Source organism: Protomyctophum bolini (assembly GCF_963924005.1).
Source record: "Protomyctophum bolini genome assembly, chromosome: 17".
NCBI lineage: Eukaryota > Metazoa > Chordata > Actinopteri > Myctophiformes > Myctophidae > Protomyctophum > Protomyctophum bolini.
In genome coordinates this window covers 29,936,837-29,952,768 of record NC_137878.1, presented here as the reverse complement: position 1 = coordinate 29,952,768, position 15,932 = coordinate 29,936,837, and the positions used below count along the sequence as shown (strand labels likewise).

Here is a 15,932-nt window from a genome sequence, read left to right as displayed (position 1 = left end):
ATATCAAGGACCCCCCCAAAATTCTAATTTATCCATGGACCCCCAACTTTTTGACCGGACCAAAAAAGCTGATCGGAGCACCTGTAGACAGAATGTGCCATCTCTCATAACTTTATGGCTGATAATTCAAGTCCCATGGCTCTCTGGGCAGCAGGCAGGGAATGCCTTCAACGAGAACAGGAAAAGTTTGGGATAATTCACAAGGACAGGTCAGGACAAACCACATTTACAGTTGATGAACAGCTGTCTTAACAAAATGTCATTCTCCCACAGACTCCACAGATGATGTTTTGCAACAGAACCCTTTGGCAAAAGTATGAAAAAATTAGATGTTTTTAATAACACTACATGAGGCTACACGCCCAAAACACGTACACCACCCACACCCACACACTTTTCTATTTTAATTTATGACACAAAAATATACTATACTACCTAATAAATCGTTCTTATTAGTTTTATTTTATAATTTGGCTATTCAAAAACAATATACAAGCTAGCTCACAGATCTGCTATTTCAGAAAAATCTTTTAAAATAAATTACTTTTAAGTGAACATTATAACTAAAATCTTTGCTTTTGGGGGTGGGTCCCTAGAACAAAATATTTTGAGGGGGGTCTGCGACCAAATAAATGTTTTGGGGATCCTTTACATGAAAACGTTTGAGAATGATTGATAACACACTAGCAACATTTTTTTAGAAGGACATTTGTATAGTCGGACTCAAGTCTTAAGCCCAAACCACACCAAAGGGTCGGGTTGGGATAAAACGGTATTTAAGATAGACCACACCAATGCAACTCATTGCAACTCAATGAGTGTGTTTTGGGCTTTAATGGGTTAACCCATTAGGACCAGGAAAGCATCTGTATGATCATAGATTTTAACCTTGGGTATTGAAAAATAGCAGATGTACAAGCTCACAGCTTGTACTACATCTCCTATTTTTTAACATTTTTAAAAGATCTTGAGAACTACTAAGAATTTCTATAGAATCGGCCTCAGGTCTTGAGACATGTCTTAGCCAGCATCCTTTACATAGTTGACAGGGGTTACGTAGGGCTCGATACTTTGTCTGCTACTATTTTCACTCGACACCAAATCTCCTCACTGAAAATAGCCGATCTGCAAGCTCACAATACAAACTTGGACAAGTTTAGGGATGCTAGGGTTCATGTGGTTAAGATGTTTCAGATAAACAAGCAGGAGAAGGGCGCACACCAGAATTGAGGAGGTACTAAAGGCCCTAAGGCGATGAACATCAGAACAATGAAGAAGAAGAAAAAGGCTGCACACTCATAGCCACAATGCTGGAAATGAATTTTACAGAAACCTACAGAAATGTCCAGCATTGTGGCTACGAGTGTGCAGCCCTTTTCTTCTTTTTCACCGATGTTTCAGGACATAATGTCTGGGTATGTTGCCATTTAGGAATGAGCTTTGCTCATCCGTTTCTCTTCAATTCAACCATTAGTGTGGAAATGTCAAATTAACAGATTATTTCCAAAGAACTCATCAGCAACACTGTATGAATTTAGTTTAAATTGCTTTTGTTGTCAAGTTGTTTCGTCAAGTAGGCTACAATCATGATATGACTGGTAAGTAATCATACAGATTCCTAGTTTAACACTTGTTTAACACATCTTTGGACAATAATGTAGCTCACAAAATGTGCTTAAAATGTCCAGTCTTCCACTACGAGTCACAGGAAATTATTGTAGGATGTTGAGCAATCAAACACTGAATTTTATAAAGGAACATTTACCAATTTACCTGGACCCTATTTTAGAGGTCAACATTCGGTGAATAGCAGATCTACAAGCTCACAACGTGTCACAACACAAGACATTGTGAGCTTGTAGATCTTCTATTTGAGGCGAAGAGATTTGATATAGAGGGGGGAAAAGACTCAAAACCTAGCATAGGAGCCATGGGGGAGCCCAGTCAAATAACAAATATAGAAGTGTTTAATCATCAAACAACTTAATTGTAGATAATGTGAAGCGGCCATAGCCTATACTCAAACTAGTGAAACCACACTGTTAGCCTAGTCTAGCCATTGTTCGCATGAGCATGGGATCTGATTCTGGGAGCATTGAGTCTGTCTGATGCTGTATCCTAAACCTGTATGCCGGCCCGTATTCAACACCACCACAGCTATGGTGACCAGATGTCCCCCTTTGTGTGGGACAGTCCCTCATTTCCAAGACTTTTCAGGCATCCCACAAATTGAGACCCTATAACATGAGAAATATCCCCTAGGCTACAGTACCAAGTTAACCATACCACCCATGATCAAAATTAGGTTTTTAAAACAAAATGTGAGACAACAAAGGGTTTTCATAACAAAATGATTGGCAATATTAGGCCTATGGCCGAATATGACACAGGGCATTTAAATAGCAACTTACCGGTAATAGGCTAGTGACATTGGCCCCAAAAATTGGAGATACCCCTACCGGAAGTAGAACCAGACACAACATAGTTTTTCCTCATCTCTAAGGCCTCCCACACATGAAATGGATTCTAGTGAAAAAATATTTTACTGCAAAAGTGGTGAAATTGATATAAAGTTATACACCCCAAACTAAAACTAACGCCTGTCCGTCTGGGGGTTGAGGCACTTAAAGTCATGTAGATTCACAATGGAAGCTCTGAGAGGTTCAGAACTTGGCATACATCTACATTCTAGAAGAGACTGCATGTCAATATCTGAATGTCAATATGATATAGTCATTCATTTTTAACACATACCTACAGTAGGCGGAATTGTAAATCTATGTAGAATGTCTTCTTTACTTTGTAGTGACTCTGAAATGGATTGTCATAGCAACACATATGAGGGTTTGTAGGAAAGGTGTGGTTCTACTGAATCCAGCAATACCAATTGTATAACTGTAGCTTGCATACTCGTGGAGTTATGCCACTAACGTATATGATGTGCCAAATGGGGAGAAATAAAACAGTCCCAACTCCTAATGAAATCTACAGTATCACACAGATTAGAATAGTTTTGGCTTCACTTATCAAGGGTGGAAAAATAATAACAAATTCACTTGAGTATAAGTCCCTAGATTACAATGTATGAAATGTCTCAAACTTGAGAAATTTGAATTTGTGGAAAAAAATTATGCCGCTTCAACAATAGTAGAGAAATATGCAGGCATACAGTGGAACTACTAACTATTATTATGTTGCAGCACACCTGACCTGGATGTTCTCTCATCAAGCTCAAATCTCAATATTATCCTCATAACAGCAAGTTACCGTATTCATTTCTATAGAGTTATTTGGTTACAGCTATTTGGTTACAGTCAAGTTATACTACAGTATTTGGCTCCACCTGCATCTTATTGCCTACAGTATGTGGCTTTCTTCCTAAACTGACAGCATTTAGTTCTTTAGTGTAACAGATCCTACTGCCTGTCCAGTAGTCTACACTGACAATAGCAGAACCCTGCCCTGACACTATTTCACCAGAATGGAAAATAGACTTAATTAGTATCACTTGTAATATGGTTACTGCAGATATACTATAGCCTAAAAATAATGTGCGCAATGCACAACATAGATAATGTACAAATTCTGAAGTGTATCTTTAACATTTTACCAAAATGGAATATTGGATCCAAATCTTTGTATCATCTTTGCTAAACAGTTAGAAAAAGTCACGAAACAAGACCTATAATGTATAAAGCCCATGGCAGAAGACCTTCAACACATTAAACACACTAACTGTTGCTCAACAGAGAGATGATGTTCATAAAACCCTGGCAAACCCAAATTCAATATACTCTCCTCATTTCATCATATATCATAACTACTCCAGTAAGACCAGAGTGAGAGCATGCAGTCTCGTCAAGAAGACTGAATAGGGTACAACATTGTTGAATAGGATACAACACTGTTTAACATACAAAGATATTGTTTAATTTGTGGGAAGGCCATATAAGTAAGGCCTATACACTATTGACGTTTAGCCCTGTAGGCTAGCCATATATGGCTAGCCTACAGGGCTATAAACGTCAATAGTGTAAGTTCACACGAGTTCAAGAGGGGGAAAGCAAACACGAGTGAGTGGTAGTATTCGGGTCAGAACAGTCAGAACGAAGACTACAAAAAACCCCACAAGCAACAAAAGCCTACGGTAGACGTGCATTTAATGCAGATATCTAGGCTACTGCCTACTGTAGGTTGCATGATTGCCAGCCACTGACTGAGCCATGAACATGCCGACTGTCATGATAGATACGAGCGTCATGCGAACCATGGCTAAGCCAGTGCATGGAATTATTAGCCAGCAGTGCTGCTGTTCCACGCGGAGACAAGACACAAGCTTTTAAGTAAGCATGCATACCTGGCCACCTGGTCCCCATCAGCTGGCTTCTCAGGGTCGGCGGGGGTTTTCGACTTCAACTTGAATTTGAACAACTTGAACTTCTTCTTCTCTCCTCCGTTGATGTTTTTATCCATCTCATCAACGGACTCCTTCAGGTTAGCGTCGCTCTTGGAGAAGAAGTTTTTCAGAGCCTTTCTGGGGTTATTCTTTTTCGCCATGGTTCCAAATTAAAATTATTTCACACCACTAAAAACTAAAACGTTGAGAGAGGTCTTTTGGTGGCCTAATAACGAGCTGATAAATCTTGTCAGCAAAACCTCAGAGGAGGAGAAAACACTTGTGTGTGACTGTGCCTCTTTGACAGCAACCTGAACCTTCAGCTGCTTCATTTTCTCTGCACAGAGAGCACAGGTGTGGCAGACGAGCGCGACACGCCCCCTCTGTTGAAGAGCATCAAATTAATCTTTACTTGGCCTAGGCTGTAAAATCTAATAACGAAAGGGAAAAAAAGAAAATAATAATTATAATAAAGCTTCCTTCATATTTTAAAGGTGTTGTAAGTGATCTATTTTGTTAAAAGTTAGCTATCAACTATTTTCTCTATTTGAAATATGTATAATGTATAAATAATGTAACTTTCCTCTTTGAACCTGGTTTCGTGTGCCATTGAGCTAAATAGAGCTTGCCTGTTTGCTTTTGTTGTTGTTGTTGTTGTTGTTGTTGTTTCAGATCCCGTGGGTGAGACATTTGAGCAGGAGAACCAAATAAAATATTATATAGTATAGCCTACATTTTAAGTGGTTAATTCCCAAATATATTGTGTCTTTAAAATGGAGTGAAAAGTCATAAAAGTAACCAAAAATACAAATACTATAATACAAATACAATTACTATAGCCCTAGGCTATACAACATTTATTTACAGTATTTTATTAGTATTATTACTGTCCACTGCAGCTGGTAGGAGGGTAACAAAAAGGTGCTCTGAGTCAGTGGTGACATCTGGTGGACCGTATGTGAATGATCATAATGGACACAAGAGGGGGTAAAAGCACAGCGGATAAAGGCAGTGGAACAAATGCAGTGGTATAGTAGGCTACTTGTGATACAATCAAATGAACACTTCCATTGATACAATCAAATGAACACTTCCATTCAAAGGCAAACAGTGACAGAATAAAAATAATAATAATAATACCACAATGTGGGACAAGACAAACCTTTTAAGATTCTTAATGGACAACCACAAACACATTCTCAGAATATCTAATACTACAATAAAAGGGATCAAAAGGCATCATTGGAAACAATTACTTAACAGTTATACAGTATGGTCATATATACATTGCTTGTGGGAGCTATATTCAGTCATTTTCTATTTCAGTATTTCTGTTATATATGTAATGCATTTCTTATTTTTTTGTTTAAGTTGCTTTGTTTAATTGGTTTGTTTACAGCCATTATTTTTGTTGCAGACAGAGCTTTTGTTTTGAAGGTGATGGGCAGTTCACAGCTGAGTCTATTTAATTAAGAGAGCACACAGGGAGTGAGAGAGCACTGGGAAGGTCCATGGTTTTTTACCAGCAGGTTAGGGAGAGCACTGTGACATAATAACATCTTGTACTGTGTCTGGAGAAGCAAAATAAACACCATCAAATGTTGCTGCCTTGACTGGACAATGGTCTTATTCCCTATACCAACTGCGTAAGATTCGCTGCCCGGTGCTTTTAGTGGCTTTTAAGTTTTATTGTTCATAGTGTTGATTAGCCACTACATTGCTTATCAATTATTATATTTTATGTAATGATGCGTTTGGGTATTAGGGAGTCAGACTATTATTTGGATAAAGGTGAAGTAATCAAGTTGATTGAAATGGCTTCATTAAAGCCATGCCAAAATACTGTAACATGTATTTTCTGCATGTTGTGTCTATGGATTAAACCAGTCCATGAATTAGGTTTCGATATTACCACACCTTAAGTTTATTATTATATGACCCACTCCCTTTCTATAGGCCTGGCTATGTGACTAATGATAGCAATGGAAAAACAGATCAACGCGTAACGTACTGCTCTTCACTGAATAAACAAACACCAGTGCGTTCAGGGTGCATTTCCGAACCACCCTACATTTCACAAGTAGATGTTAGGTCAGGTCGTCACCTGACCAACAAGTAGTTGTTAGGTCAGGTCGTCACCTGACCAAAAAAAGGGAGCTGGAGACGGGGAGAACACGGTATAGTAATGATTACAATCCGAATATAGAGCTTTAACATTTAGTTTAGTTTTGTATATAAAAAAAGTATCTCCTGTCCTTGTTTTCTCTTTCTGTCTTGACTCTTTATCATCCATCCAGTTTAGGATTTCCTGCTGTGAATCATGGGTACCAGAAGCTGAGGTCCAGGTATAGTACAACAGGAAGTACGGTGGTGGGTTTTCAAAGAGCGAGTCAAGTTTCAAGATAAATCAAACCGGAATTACGTGTTCTGTAAACAGGATGTCTGCCCCTTCCTCTTAAACCAACCAACCAACCAACCAACCATCCAGCATTATTTATTTCATGGTGATTGTACCTGTTTAACAAGACGTTTAGTTAACAAGTGCCACTGTTTTCTATACTATTCTATATCAATGAACTGATCTACACTGATGTATAAACTAACTCAGTATGACAAAATGGTTAAATATGTCACCAGGCAATAATCTATAAATAATAACTTTGCTAATTCTACTATTAAGCAAGTTGCAAGTACTTGCTACTGTAAAGTGGTTGTCTAATCGTAGACACACTTGTGAGCAGATGTAGCTTTATACTAGCTGGCAGCCTGAGAATGGATTTTCTGTTTGCAGTGTGTCAGACTAGCACCTAAAAGAGATCCAAGAAACCAGCAGCTCTCGCTCTGGTCAGAGGTGACTGCGTGAATGTCACAGAGGTCCTCCCCAAAGCAGACATCAGAAGAGTGGAGTAGCAGCAGACAGAGAAAGAAAGAGGGCTTCTGTCTGTGTGTGTGCTTGATGTACGTGCGCGTGTGTGTGTGAGAGAGAGAGAGAGAGAGAGAGAGAGAAAGTGAGAGACAACAAGGTTTTGCCTTTGCTGTCTGTCTGACGGACAATATTTACAGTAACTTTGTGAAAGCAGAATTTCAAGGGAAGGGGAGGCTCATGAGATGAGATCACACACCGATTCCTGTTGGGGACGATGTGGGCACTGGTGGTGTGTTCTCTCCTCCGCGTCCGCACCGGGTGAAAAATTATAAATAGTTACTAGTGTGTGTGGGTGGTTGTTTTTACTACTGTGTCCACAACACCTTTAATCCAGAGGCGTTTCCAAGAATTACATGTTGTCATTGTCGTCCCTCCCCCCTCCCCCCCTGCACCTTGCAATCTGGTTCCCAGATTGCAATACTTTTTACTATTAGACATCTACTCACTTTTGTCAATCTGCACGTTGGGAGCCAGGGCAAAGAAGAGTCTTATGACACTTAAGGGTAAGGCAACATCTTCTGTACGACTGCATGAGTGGATCATGTCGGGATCTCAAATGCTATGAATGTTGTTTAGACAGATGCTAGTGTGATGTTTAATTGGTATCCTAGTTACCTGTTGCATAATTGTTTTATTTTCACTATTTACATGACCATTTACACTGTCATTTGTATAGTGTATGGCATACTCTGACCTTCCAAGACTTGGGAATTGATCTAGGAATACGTTAACTTTGACATCTTGGATTTTCTAATCCTCCACCATTTAAAAAGTGGAACAAAAACAAAGAAAATATTGAAAAACACCTGTAGAGAAACATGTAGAGAAACAATATCTTTAATATGCTACATAGTGAAAATATAAAAGTATCATCAAAGTAGCCTCTCACATAAATTATCAACATTTCATACTGTATCAAAAAATAAACTACATAGACAAGCATACTGTACAAATAAGAAACTACAAATATGATGAAAGAAATACTCAGTGGTAGTTCTGCCTTTTTCCAGTGCTACTCAACGAGAAGATAATAATTTATGGTTACCAAAAACAAGTGCCTGTCTAACTCCCTTTTTTAACCTTGGAATATGAACTGATGCCTGTGGTAGCTGGACAGAATAAACCTATAGCAACCTAATCTATTGTCACCCAAGTGTGAAGTGCGCAGTAGTTGAGTACTTGAAGCAGATGAAACAGTAATGAAACAGTGATGAAAAATCTTGATCGAGTCTTTCAATGTACTGTGGTACACTGAAAGACTGGATGAACATAAACAGTTTGGAGAATGAACAGTGAAGCTTGGACTACCTCAGGATTAAGTTGAAGTACATTGCAATGCAGAGAAGAAGCTAGTTGGCAGTTAAAAGGTCATTAGGTTATTGGATAATTGCAGCAAAAGGTGTATAAAGCATTCGTCACTTTGTTACATTACACTGGTAAACATATGATCAAACAAGTCGTGCTACATATAGTCAATTGGTCCATGTTCAGGTTTTCCTCATTTCCTCTTTTTGGCAAATGCTTACATGAATTCAAGATACTTAACATTTCCCTTTTTCGTTACATCACATAAATGGCAAAACATCAAAAGTGGTATTCTGCACTGCTTCTGGTATACCCTTTCATACCCCGGGTTTACACATTTGTGTGCTCACACAAAGTAGCACAATACACAATAGATGGCCACTAAAGTAAAGATTCATCCACGAATGAATACCCTGAATTTGTTCCTGTACTGTGGCAAATCCTTGGACATGTGGGGAGAGAAAAAAAGAACAAAATATGTACAGAGTTGTTACATAAATATAGACGACACAAGGTCTCACAGTCACAACACATAATAAGTTAAAGCACAAAAAACAATACTTGTCTACCTGAGTAAAAAACAATGATATTTCACAGACTACAAAAAATAAAAAATACACCCTTTCTCTCTCTTCAGGAAATGAGTAGAGTTATAGGTGGAAGTGCAATCACTCAATACACTAGCCCAGTCTTTGGAATGCTCTTCTTTTGGTGCTGTGCTCATTGGATAATGTTCTGTCTCTCTTCCCTGCTTTGTCCCATTTGGATAAAACAGAAAGATGTATTTGGCGAAGTAGTCTCTCTTTCTTTTCTGTCTGTTGAACGGTTGACTGCATGGCTACTGTATGCTCTGTGTCTACAATTCACAATGTCCTTTCCTTTCTTGGCCCCCTCCCCCTCTCTCTCCTGTCCTTTCACTTCCTCCTCACTGTCCTTCCGTCTTCACGGTTGGCCTGCCGTACAGATGCACCACGCTGGCCCTCTCCTGGTGTGCCGGCGGCGGTGGGCCACGGTGTGAACTGGCGGGCGCCGCCGGAGCATTGATAGCCGCCACCAGGGCCTTCAGCAGCAACGTGGCCTCCTTCTGGTCCTCCTTCCCCTCGCGGCCCTCCAGGCTCCTGGCCAGCCAGCGCTCGGCCGCTGCCTCCACCTGCGCCGGCGAGGCCGCCTCCGGAAGTGCGTCAGCCTCCTGGCTGGCGTCGAACTGCTCCACTATGTCTTTTGCGCGTGCGTCGAGGACGTGCGCGCCGGCGCTGGCATTGGCCGCCGGGCAGCAGCTCCGCTGGTGGACGCGGAGGGAGAAGCGATGGAGGAAGGTCTGGCCGCAGGGCTGGCAGAGGTAGGCGCGCTCACGGGCACTGTGGAGGCGGCGGTGCAGCTTGAGGTGGATGTACTGCGTGAACTTGGTGCTGCACAGCTTGCACTCGTAGGGCTTCTCGCCGGAGTGGAGGCGCAGGTGGGTCTTCAGGTTGCTGGTGCTGCTGAAGCGCTTGTGGCACACCTGAGTGAACGAAGGGACAAGAGGAGAGGTTAGATTCTAGACAGTGGTTTTCTGACTTTCTGTGTCCAAGGCAGGCACACCAAAGGGCAAGTCATAATCTTAAGTGACCTCTATATCGTGTTATCACTCTGTAAATGGAAAATTCTATTTACTAATGCCAAATGAAAAGTGTAACCACTTAATAACATCATAACAATAATCAATCATTTTCAGCAATACATTATTGCTGAAAATTATTGGGCATGTCATTAATGCCAATAATGACATGCCCGATCTAATGACAGATCATCAGGTTGAAAGTGGTTAAAATGTGTAGGGTGTAGAATTCATAACTTTTTGTATAGTTGTACTAACATTGTCTCAGGCCAGTATGCCTCGGCATGCCGTTTGGGAGCCACTGGTTTAGAGACTTTGAGTATTAGGAGTGCCATCTTTATCAGATCGCCATGACGTCACTGCGATAACAGTGTCAGTATCTGTGCTGCCTGAGCTCTTCCAATCCGGACGTGTTTTGCCAGAACAAACAGGAGGGGCTGCCATTCTCTGTTTGAGTGTCATTTAACCTCAAACTGGTTCTCGTACATGGTGCATTTCATAACTTTCATTAAGGTATAAAACACGCCCATAGTGAGAGTGAAGAAAACAAAGATTCTTATTACATAATAATAATTCTTATTAAATCACAGATTGGGGAGAGGCACAGGGAAAGCCCTTAGTGCAGTTATGTGTGTTATAACAACTCTTACATCCTTATTGTTGTTGTAAAATATCACTATGTTTCTATGTTTAACCACATTAACCGTGACATCCATATTTCCGGCATGTCCTTATAGGAGAACATTTTTTAAAACATTTAAAAATGACATTTTTGAGATATAAGATGAGGTCTTTTGTCTCTTTTTCAATTGTATACAAAAAAATGCACGCACGCACACGCACACGCACACGCACACTAGTCAAACAATTCTCATCTCACCTGGCATTCGTGTGGCTTCTCCCCTGTGTGGACCAGGTGGTGTTTCTGGAGGTGTGCCAACTGGGTGAAGCTCTTCTTGCATAAGTTGCAGTGGAAAGGCCGCTCGCCGCTGTGGACTCGCAGGTGAACCTATAATTAACATGTGACAAACAGGATAACAGGATGAGCCACGGCCACATGACTGAGGAGAAGAGCCATAATGATAGAGGAAATGTTACTACAACGATCATCACTGTTATGCTTGATTATCGGTGTCGAACTCATTTGCGATCAATTCATTTATTCTATTATTCTGAAAAGTAATGATGAATTATACAAAAAACAACGTTATTTACAAAAGCACTTATCAAAACAAAGAATCTAAACCCTTACCTTGAGGTTGGACAGCTGCCCGAAGGTCTTGAGGCAGACATTACACTCATACTTGATCTTCCCGTTCTGTTTCTTCAGGGGATAAGGCAGGGACTTGTAGCCGGGGCCGATGCGTTGCGCGGCGTTGGCTTTGGTCATGGCCAGGCTAAGGTTCATGGCCTCGTCGCAGCCCGAGGGAGACTGATGAGGGGTCTGATTCTGGCTGTCAGTCTTGGGGACGGGGGAGAGCTCGGGGGTGGCCGGGGCCCCACAGGGAGGGGACATGTTAATGGTCCGCTCCTTCAGCCCACCCTGGGGGGGTGGAGGGTAGGGCAAGGACACGGGCAGCAGACCCGACTGGCCGATGGGGGGGTATGGGAGCCCATCGGTACCTAGGTAGCTGCTGTACCGGAGTGACCCGCAGGAGGGTGACATTCCAGGGAAGGGAGGCGAGTACTGTGGCAAGAGGAGGCGAGGGTAGTGGGGGCTGTACGGCGGTAGGAGCTGGTAGGAAGGTTGAAGGGGTCTGGCTTGAGGGTACAAGGGGTAGGAGGACACCAGGCCTTCCCTGTTGCCATAGAGGCCGTGGAGGTGGAGTGGGAGGTCCCGGTGCAGGGATGGGATCGCAGGACAGTGCTCGCTGGGCAGACAGGGGTGTGGTGAGTGCAGGCCAGGCTGAGAGGAAGGGAGAGTTGTGTAGTGATCTGATTCTCTGTCCTCCTCCTCCTCCTCCTCTGCCTCCTCCTCCTCCATCTTGGCACTGAAATCCACGATGTGGTCGTCAGGCGTATCCGGCGGCGTGTCTCGCTCCAGCGCCTCCACGTCGATGTTCTCCTCGGTGTCCTCGTGCCTCTCTGCTTTCACACCTTCTCTCATCCTCTCCCAGAACCATGTCTGTTGAGGCAGGCGCTGTTTGCCGCCTTCCGGCTCAGAGTCTTCATCCGCACTAACGTGTTCTTGAAGGAACAAAGAGGAAAACAAAACAAAACAGGTCAACAATGGTAGTTTGTGATAGGGGATTTGAACCACAAGTTTAGGCACTTGCAAACCTGTGAATTTCCAGAGTTGCTAACAAGACTTGGTTTTATTATTGGATTGTGCAAACCCTTATTTACTTTGTAACGAGACCCATTATCATTCACTCATCAAGTCATCATACCCCTACATTAAACATCTTGGACTTCCTTTGAACTGTGAGGTGATGTGTGGTGAGTGACACACACCCACACGTGCGCGCGCGTGTTACAGTACATGTACACATGCACACACTTATGGTAAATGATAGTTTCAGTTTTTAACTGAGAGTATGAACATATAGTTTCTGTAAGTTATTGATGAGATATGTGTGGGGATATGATTTTGTGTGGGGAAAATGTGTGGGTTGTATAGGCGTACGTCTGTATGAAGTTATGAACAGACATGTTTCATTCTTGAAGTGTTATTCTCGGTACCTGCCGTACGTGTTTTAAAGAAGACACCCCCCCCCCGCATCACCATGACATGACAAAAAAAGCTTTCTCTTTCTATGACTAATTTATTCCTGCTCTATTTAAACAACTTGCTTAGTCACCACCAGTGTGTCAAGTCAGGTACCAAAACAATACAATGAGGCCACCATGACATTGGTTTACAATACATAGTTGAAAAGGCGTGTACCCGTTCTTCAATGAAATGAATCACCCAGCCTCAGCCTTGTGGCAACGCTGGACCATCCGGTAGGATGACAGAAAAACCTACTCTAATAACAGCTGACATTCACTGACTCACAGGAAGGTACTTTGACCAGCCATTGTATTGTACTTTCCTTTGAGAGTCGTCTTACGTGATTGAATTTGCGTGTAAGATGGTGGGGGGTGGGGAATATGAGTAGCTTGAGGGGCAACACATTGTTTCCCCCCTTATAACAAACAAAACCTATGTATTTCTGTGAAAGTTATATTATATTATATTATATTATATTATATTATATTATATTATAAGAAATGCAGTTATACATGCTGGTTACTGTCACCCTTCAGTTTAGACTTCCTCACTGCCAAACATCATTTATTAGATGTAGCGTCCAATAAATAAATAAATACATAAATAAATAAATACTTTTTTTTCTTCTTTCAGAAACAGATATCTGTCCCCTCCTATATCTTTCAACCAAGTATGGTGATAGTCTAAATGTACTTATTAAAGTTTATATTTATTTATATATTTTGTTCATAATGCAACTCATTTAGACCCAGTCCCAGTGCACATATTTAGTCAAGTTTCATTTATCTTATCATTGTAGTTTTACTTATCTGCTGTTATCTCTAGGTATTGTGTGTTTCACTCTTACTACTATTGCTACTACAGTATGACACCTGGATTTGGAGATCAATAAAGGTTTATCTTCAAGCTTATCTTAAAACTGTGATGGAAAAGTTTGTGGTGGTTGTATGTACTTCTGTTATTTGTCAACTTGATTCAAGCAGTTCTGTAATTGTAGGTCCTTCGTGTAAACCAGTAGATACTGTGTAGTCCAGTGGTTCCCAAACATTTTGGCCCGTGACCCAAAAGAGAAATTTGTCATTTTCCCGGGACCCATACTAGTGAAAATAGCAGATCTACAAGCTCACAATGTGCCACTTCAAGCCACGTTGTGAGCTTGCAGATCGGCTATTTTAACTAATTCTTAAACATTTGTTTTCTAATTTATGGAATTAATTTCTTCCCATAAATGACTTAAAAATATATTGAATTTAGTTTTTATTCATTGGGAATGTTTCTTTGTAAATGTTTTGAAATCTGAATAAAAAGTCAGTTGTTTGTCTGCTGTAGTGCATGTTATAACTATCTGTTCTGTATCTAAACAGTCATAATTAAACGATGCTCTACCAATAGATAAAATGTCTCTACCAGAGTACTCACTCTGTCTGACATCCTCTTGCTGGCTGCAAAGTCTTTTGGCAAACTCCTGGCTGTACCACACCAGCAGCTCTTGTTTGGGCTCCACGGGTCGGATGGTGTAGAAGTAGACGTCGCGGCCGTTCTGACACGCCACCAGGTTCTGTTCGGACAGCGAGCGGGCCGGGTTGACATATCGCATCCAGTTGCTCCTGTGGACGTCATAGCCATCGACGAAGTGGTTGAGCTGCCCGCCTCTGTAGATCTGTCAGAAGACAGGAGACAGGAGGATGAGATTAAAACATATTCTGGCATATAGTTGTGTGAGCCGTCATGGATAAAAAAATATGAATAAAAAACTGCTTATAGACACAGTAAGTTGTAGTCCTCAATATTGAAATGACTGGCTATACTATAGTATTGCATGGGTTTGCACCATCCATAATTTGACGCAGGGTCAATATACTTTACTGAAAATGTTTTAAAATATTTGAAGAATACATTATTACCCTTAGCAGACTGTTTTCTAAACTATAACCTTTTTTATCCACAGGGATGACACTTGATCGAAGACGGTATTAAATAAACACAATGGAGAAAAAAAAGACAAAATAAAGAAAAAGAACAGAAAGATGCAAAAAAAAACCAATCATAATTCACCTCTGCCATGTACAGTTATCTTCACTAAATCCTCTTCAGTAATTTTATATGCGCCTCTTGCCAGTATGGTCTGCTGCGCACAGCAAGTACAGGTTGTGTGTCCTTGTGTGTACTATGCTGTACTTTGCATTTGTATGTGAGCTTTAACTTTTATCAGTAAGCACGGATGGAGGCGGGGCCTAAAAGTATGAGTCTGTCTCTCTTTCGCTCTCTCTCTCTCTCTGAGTGTTTTCTCATCGCATGTTGTAACATGACTGACTGACTTGCATGCACTGGAATGGCCTGTCTGTCATATTATGTTTTCCTTTTCAAAATAAAAATACGAGCTAAAATAGGAAAGGTTGCTGTTATAGATAGAGCACACGCGCGCACACACACACACAGGGCTCCTACAGTAGCAGTAGCCTGCTCACCCTACAACACCTGTCTCACCAGAGTGTGTTGACACTCCTGAGGCTCGCTACGTACGTCACACTTTCACTCTGCTGTCTGCTGGGGCAGGAACACCCCGCTGCGCTGCTATGATGACAGATCTTACAGGAAATACAAGAGGAAGGACGAAGGAAACCACATGGATAACTGAAACACCTTCTCTGGGAATTAACTTAACTGGGAATTAAAAATCCTGGTTGACACAAGTCATTACCAGGGGGAAACAGAAAGGAAAATGGGTTGGGAGAGGTGTAAGCTGGGAAACAAAATTATGAGTTGTGTCACCTCTTCCTTTGTGTGGGAAAGGCGGGCTACTGTGTGAAAAGTGAAAGGTAATTCACATGTACGATGTTGCAGTGCATGTCGAGTTCCAGTAAGGCTGCTGCGATGACTGCGTGAGAGTGGCTCATTTTGTTTCAGTGTTTACATTACTTCCTCTAAAATTCTGACCACCTTTGCGTTCGTTGTGGTTCCTTTTTGACGTATGGACCTGATGTGAAACTGTGTG

The 15,932-nt window shown here is 41.4% G+C and overlaps 2 protein-coding genes across 2 annotated transcripts in view; both read right to left on the bottom strand.

Annotated features, from left to right (window-relative positions):
- crybg2 (crystallin beta-gamma domain containing 2) overlaps positions 1-4,593 on the bottom strand; it is a 62,066-nt gene extending 57,473 nt beyond the window's left edge. The window contains exon 1 of the mRNA XM_080787198.1: positions 4,358-4,593. Coding sequence (XP_080643324.1) covers positions 4,358-4,557 — 200 coding nt within the window. The 5' untranslated portion in view covers positions 4,558-4,593. The remainder of the gene's footprint in view (positions 1-4,357) is intronic.
- A 3,995-nt stretch (positions 4,594-8,588) lies between these two features.
- On the bottom strand, positions 8,589-15,110 carry prdm1b (PR domain containing 1b, with ZNF domain). The gene is made up of 5 exons (XM_080786968.1): positions 14,993-15,110; positions 14,357-14,597; positions 11,477-12,411; positions 11,105-11,233; positions 8,589-10,128 (listed from the first exon to the last, which is right to left on the bottom strand). Exons 1-5 carry the CDS (start codon positions 14,999-15,001, stop codon positions 9,553-9,555), a joined length of 1,890 nt encoding a protein of 629 aa, XP_080643094.1. The 5' UTR covers positions 15,002-15,110; the 3' UTR covers positions 8,589-9,552.
- Positions 15,111-15,932: the final 822 nt, after the last annotated feature.

Coding starts and splice junctions, on each gene's coding strand:
- prdm1b (XM_080786968.1), bottom strand. Junction 12,412..14,356: donor GCAAGAGGATGTCAGACAGA/GTGAGTACTCTG, acceptor TGTTCCTTCAAG/AACACGTTAGTGCGGATGAA. Junction 10,129..11,104: donor AGAAGCCACACGAATGCCAG/GTGAGATGAGAA, acceptor TCGTTCACTCAG/GTGTGCCACAAGCGCTTCAG.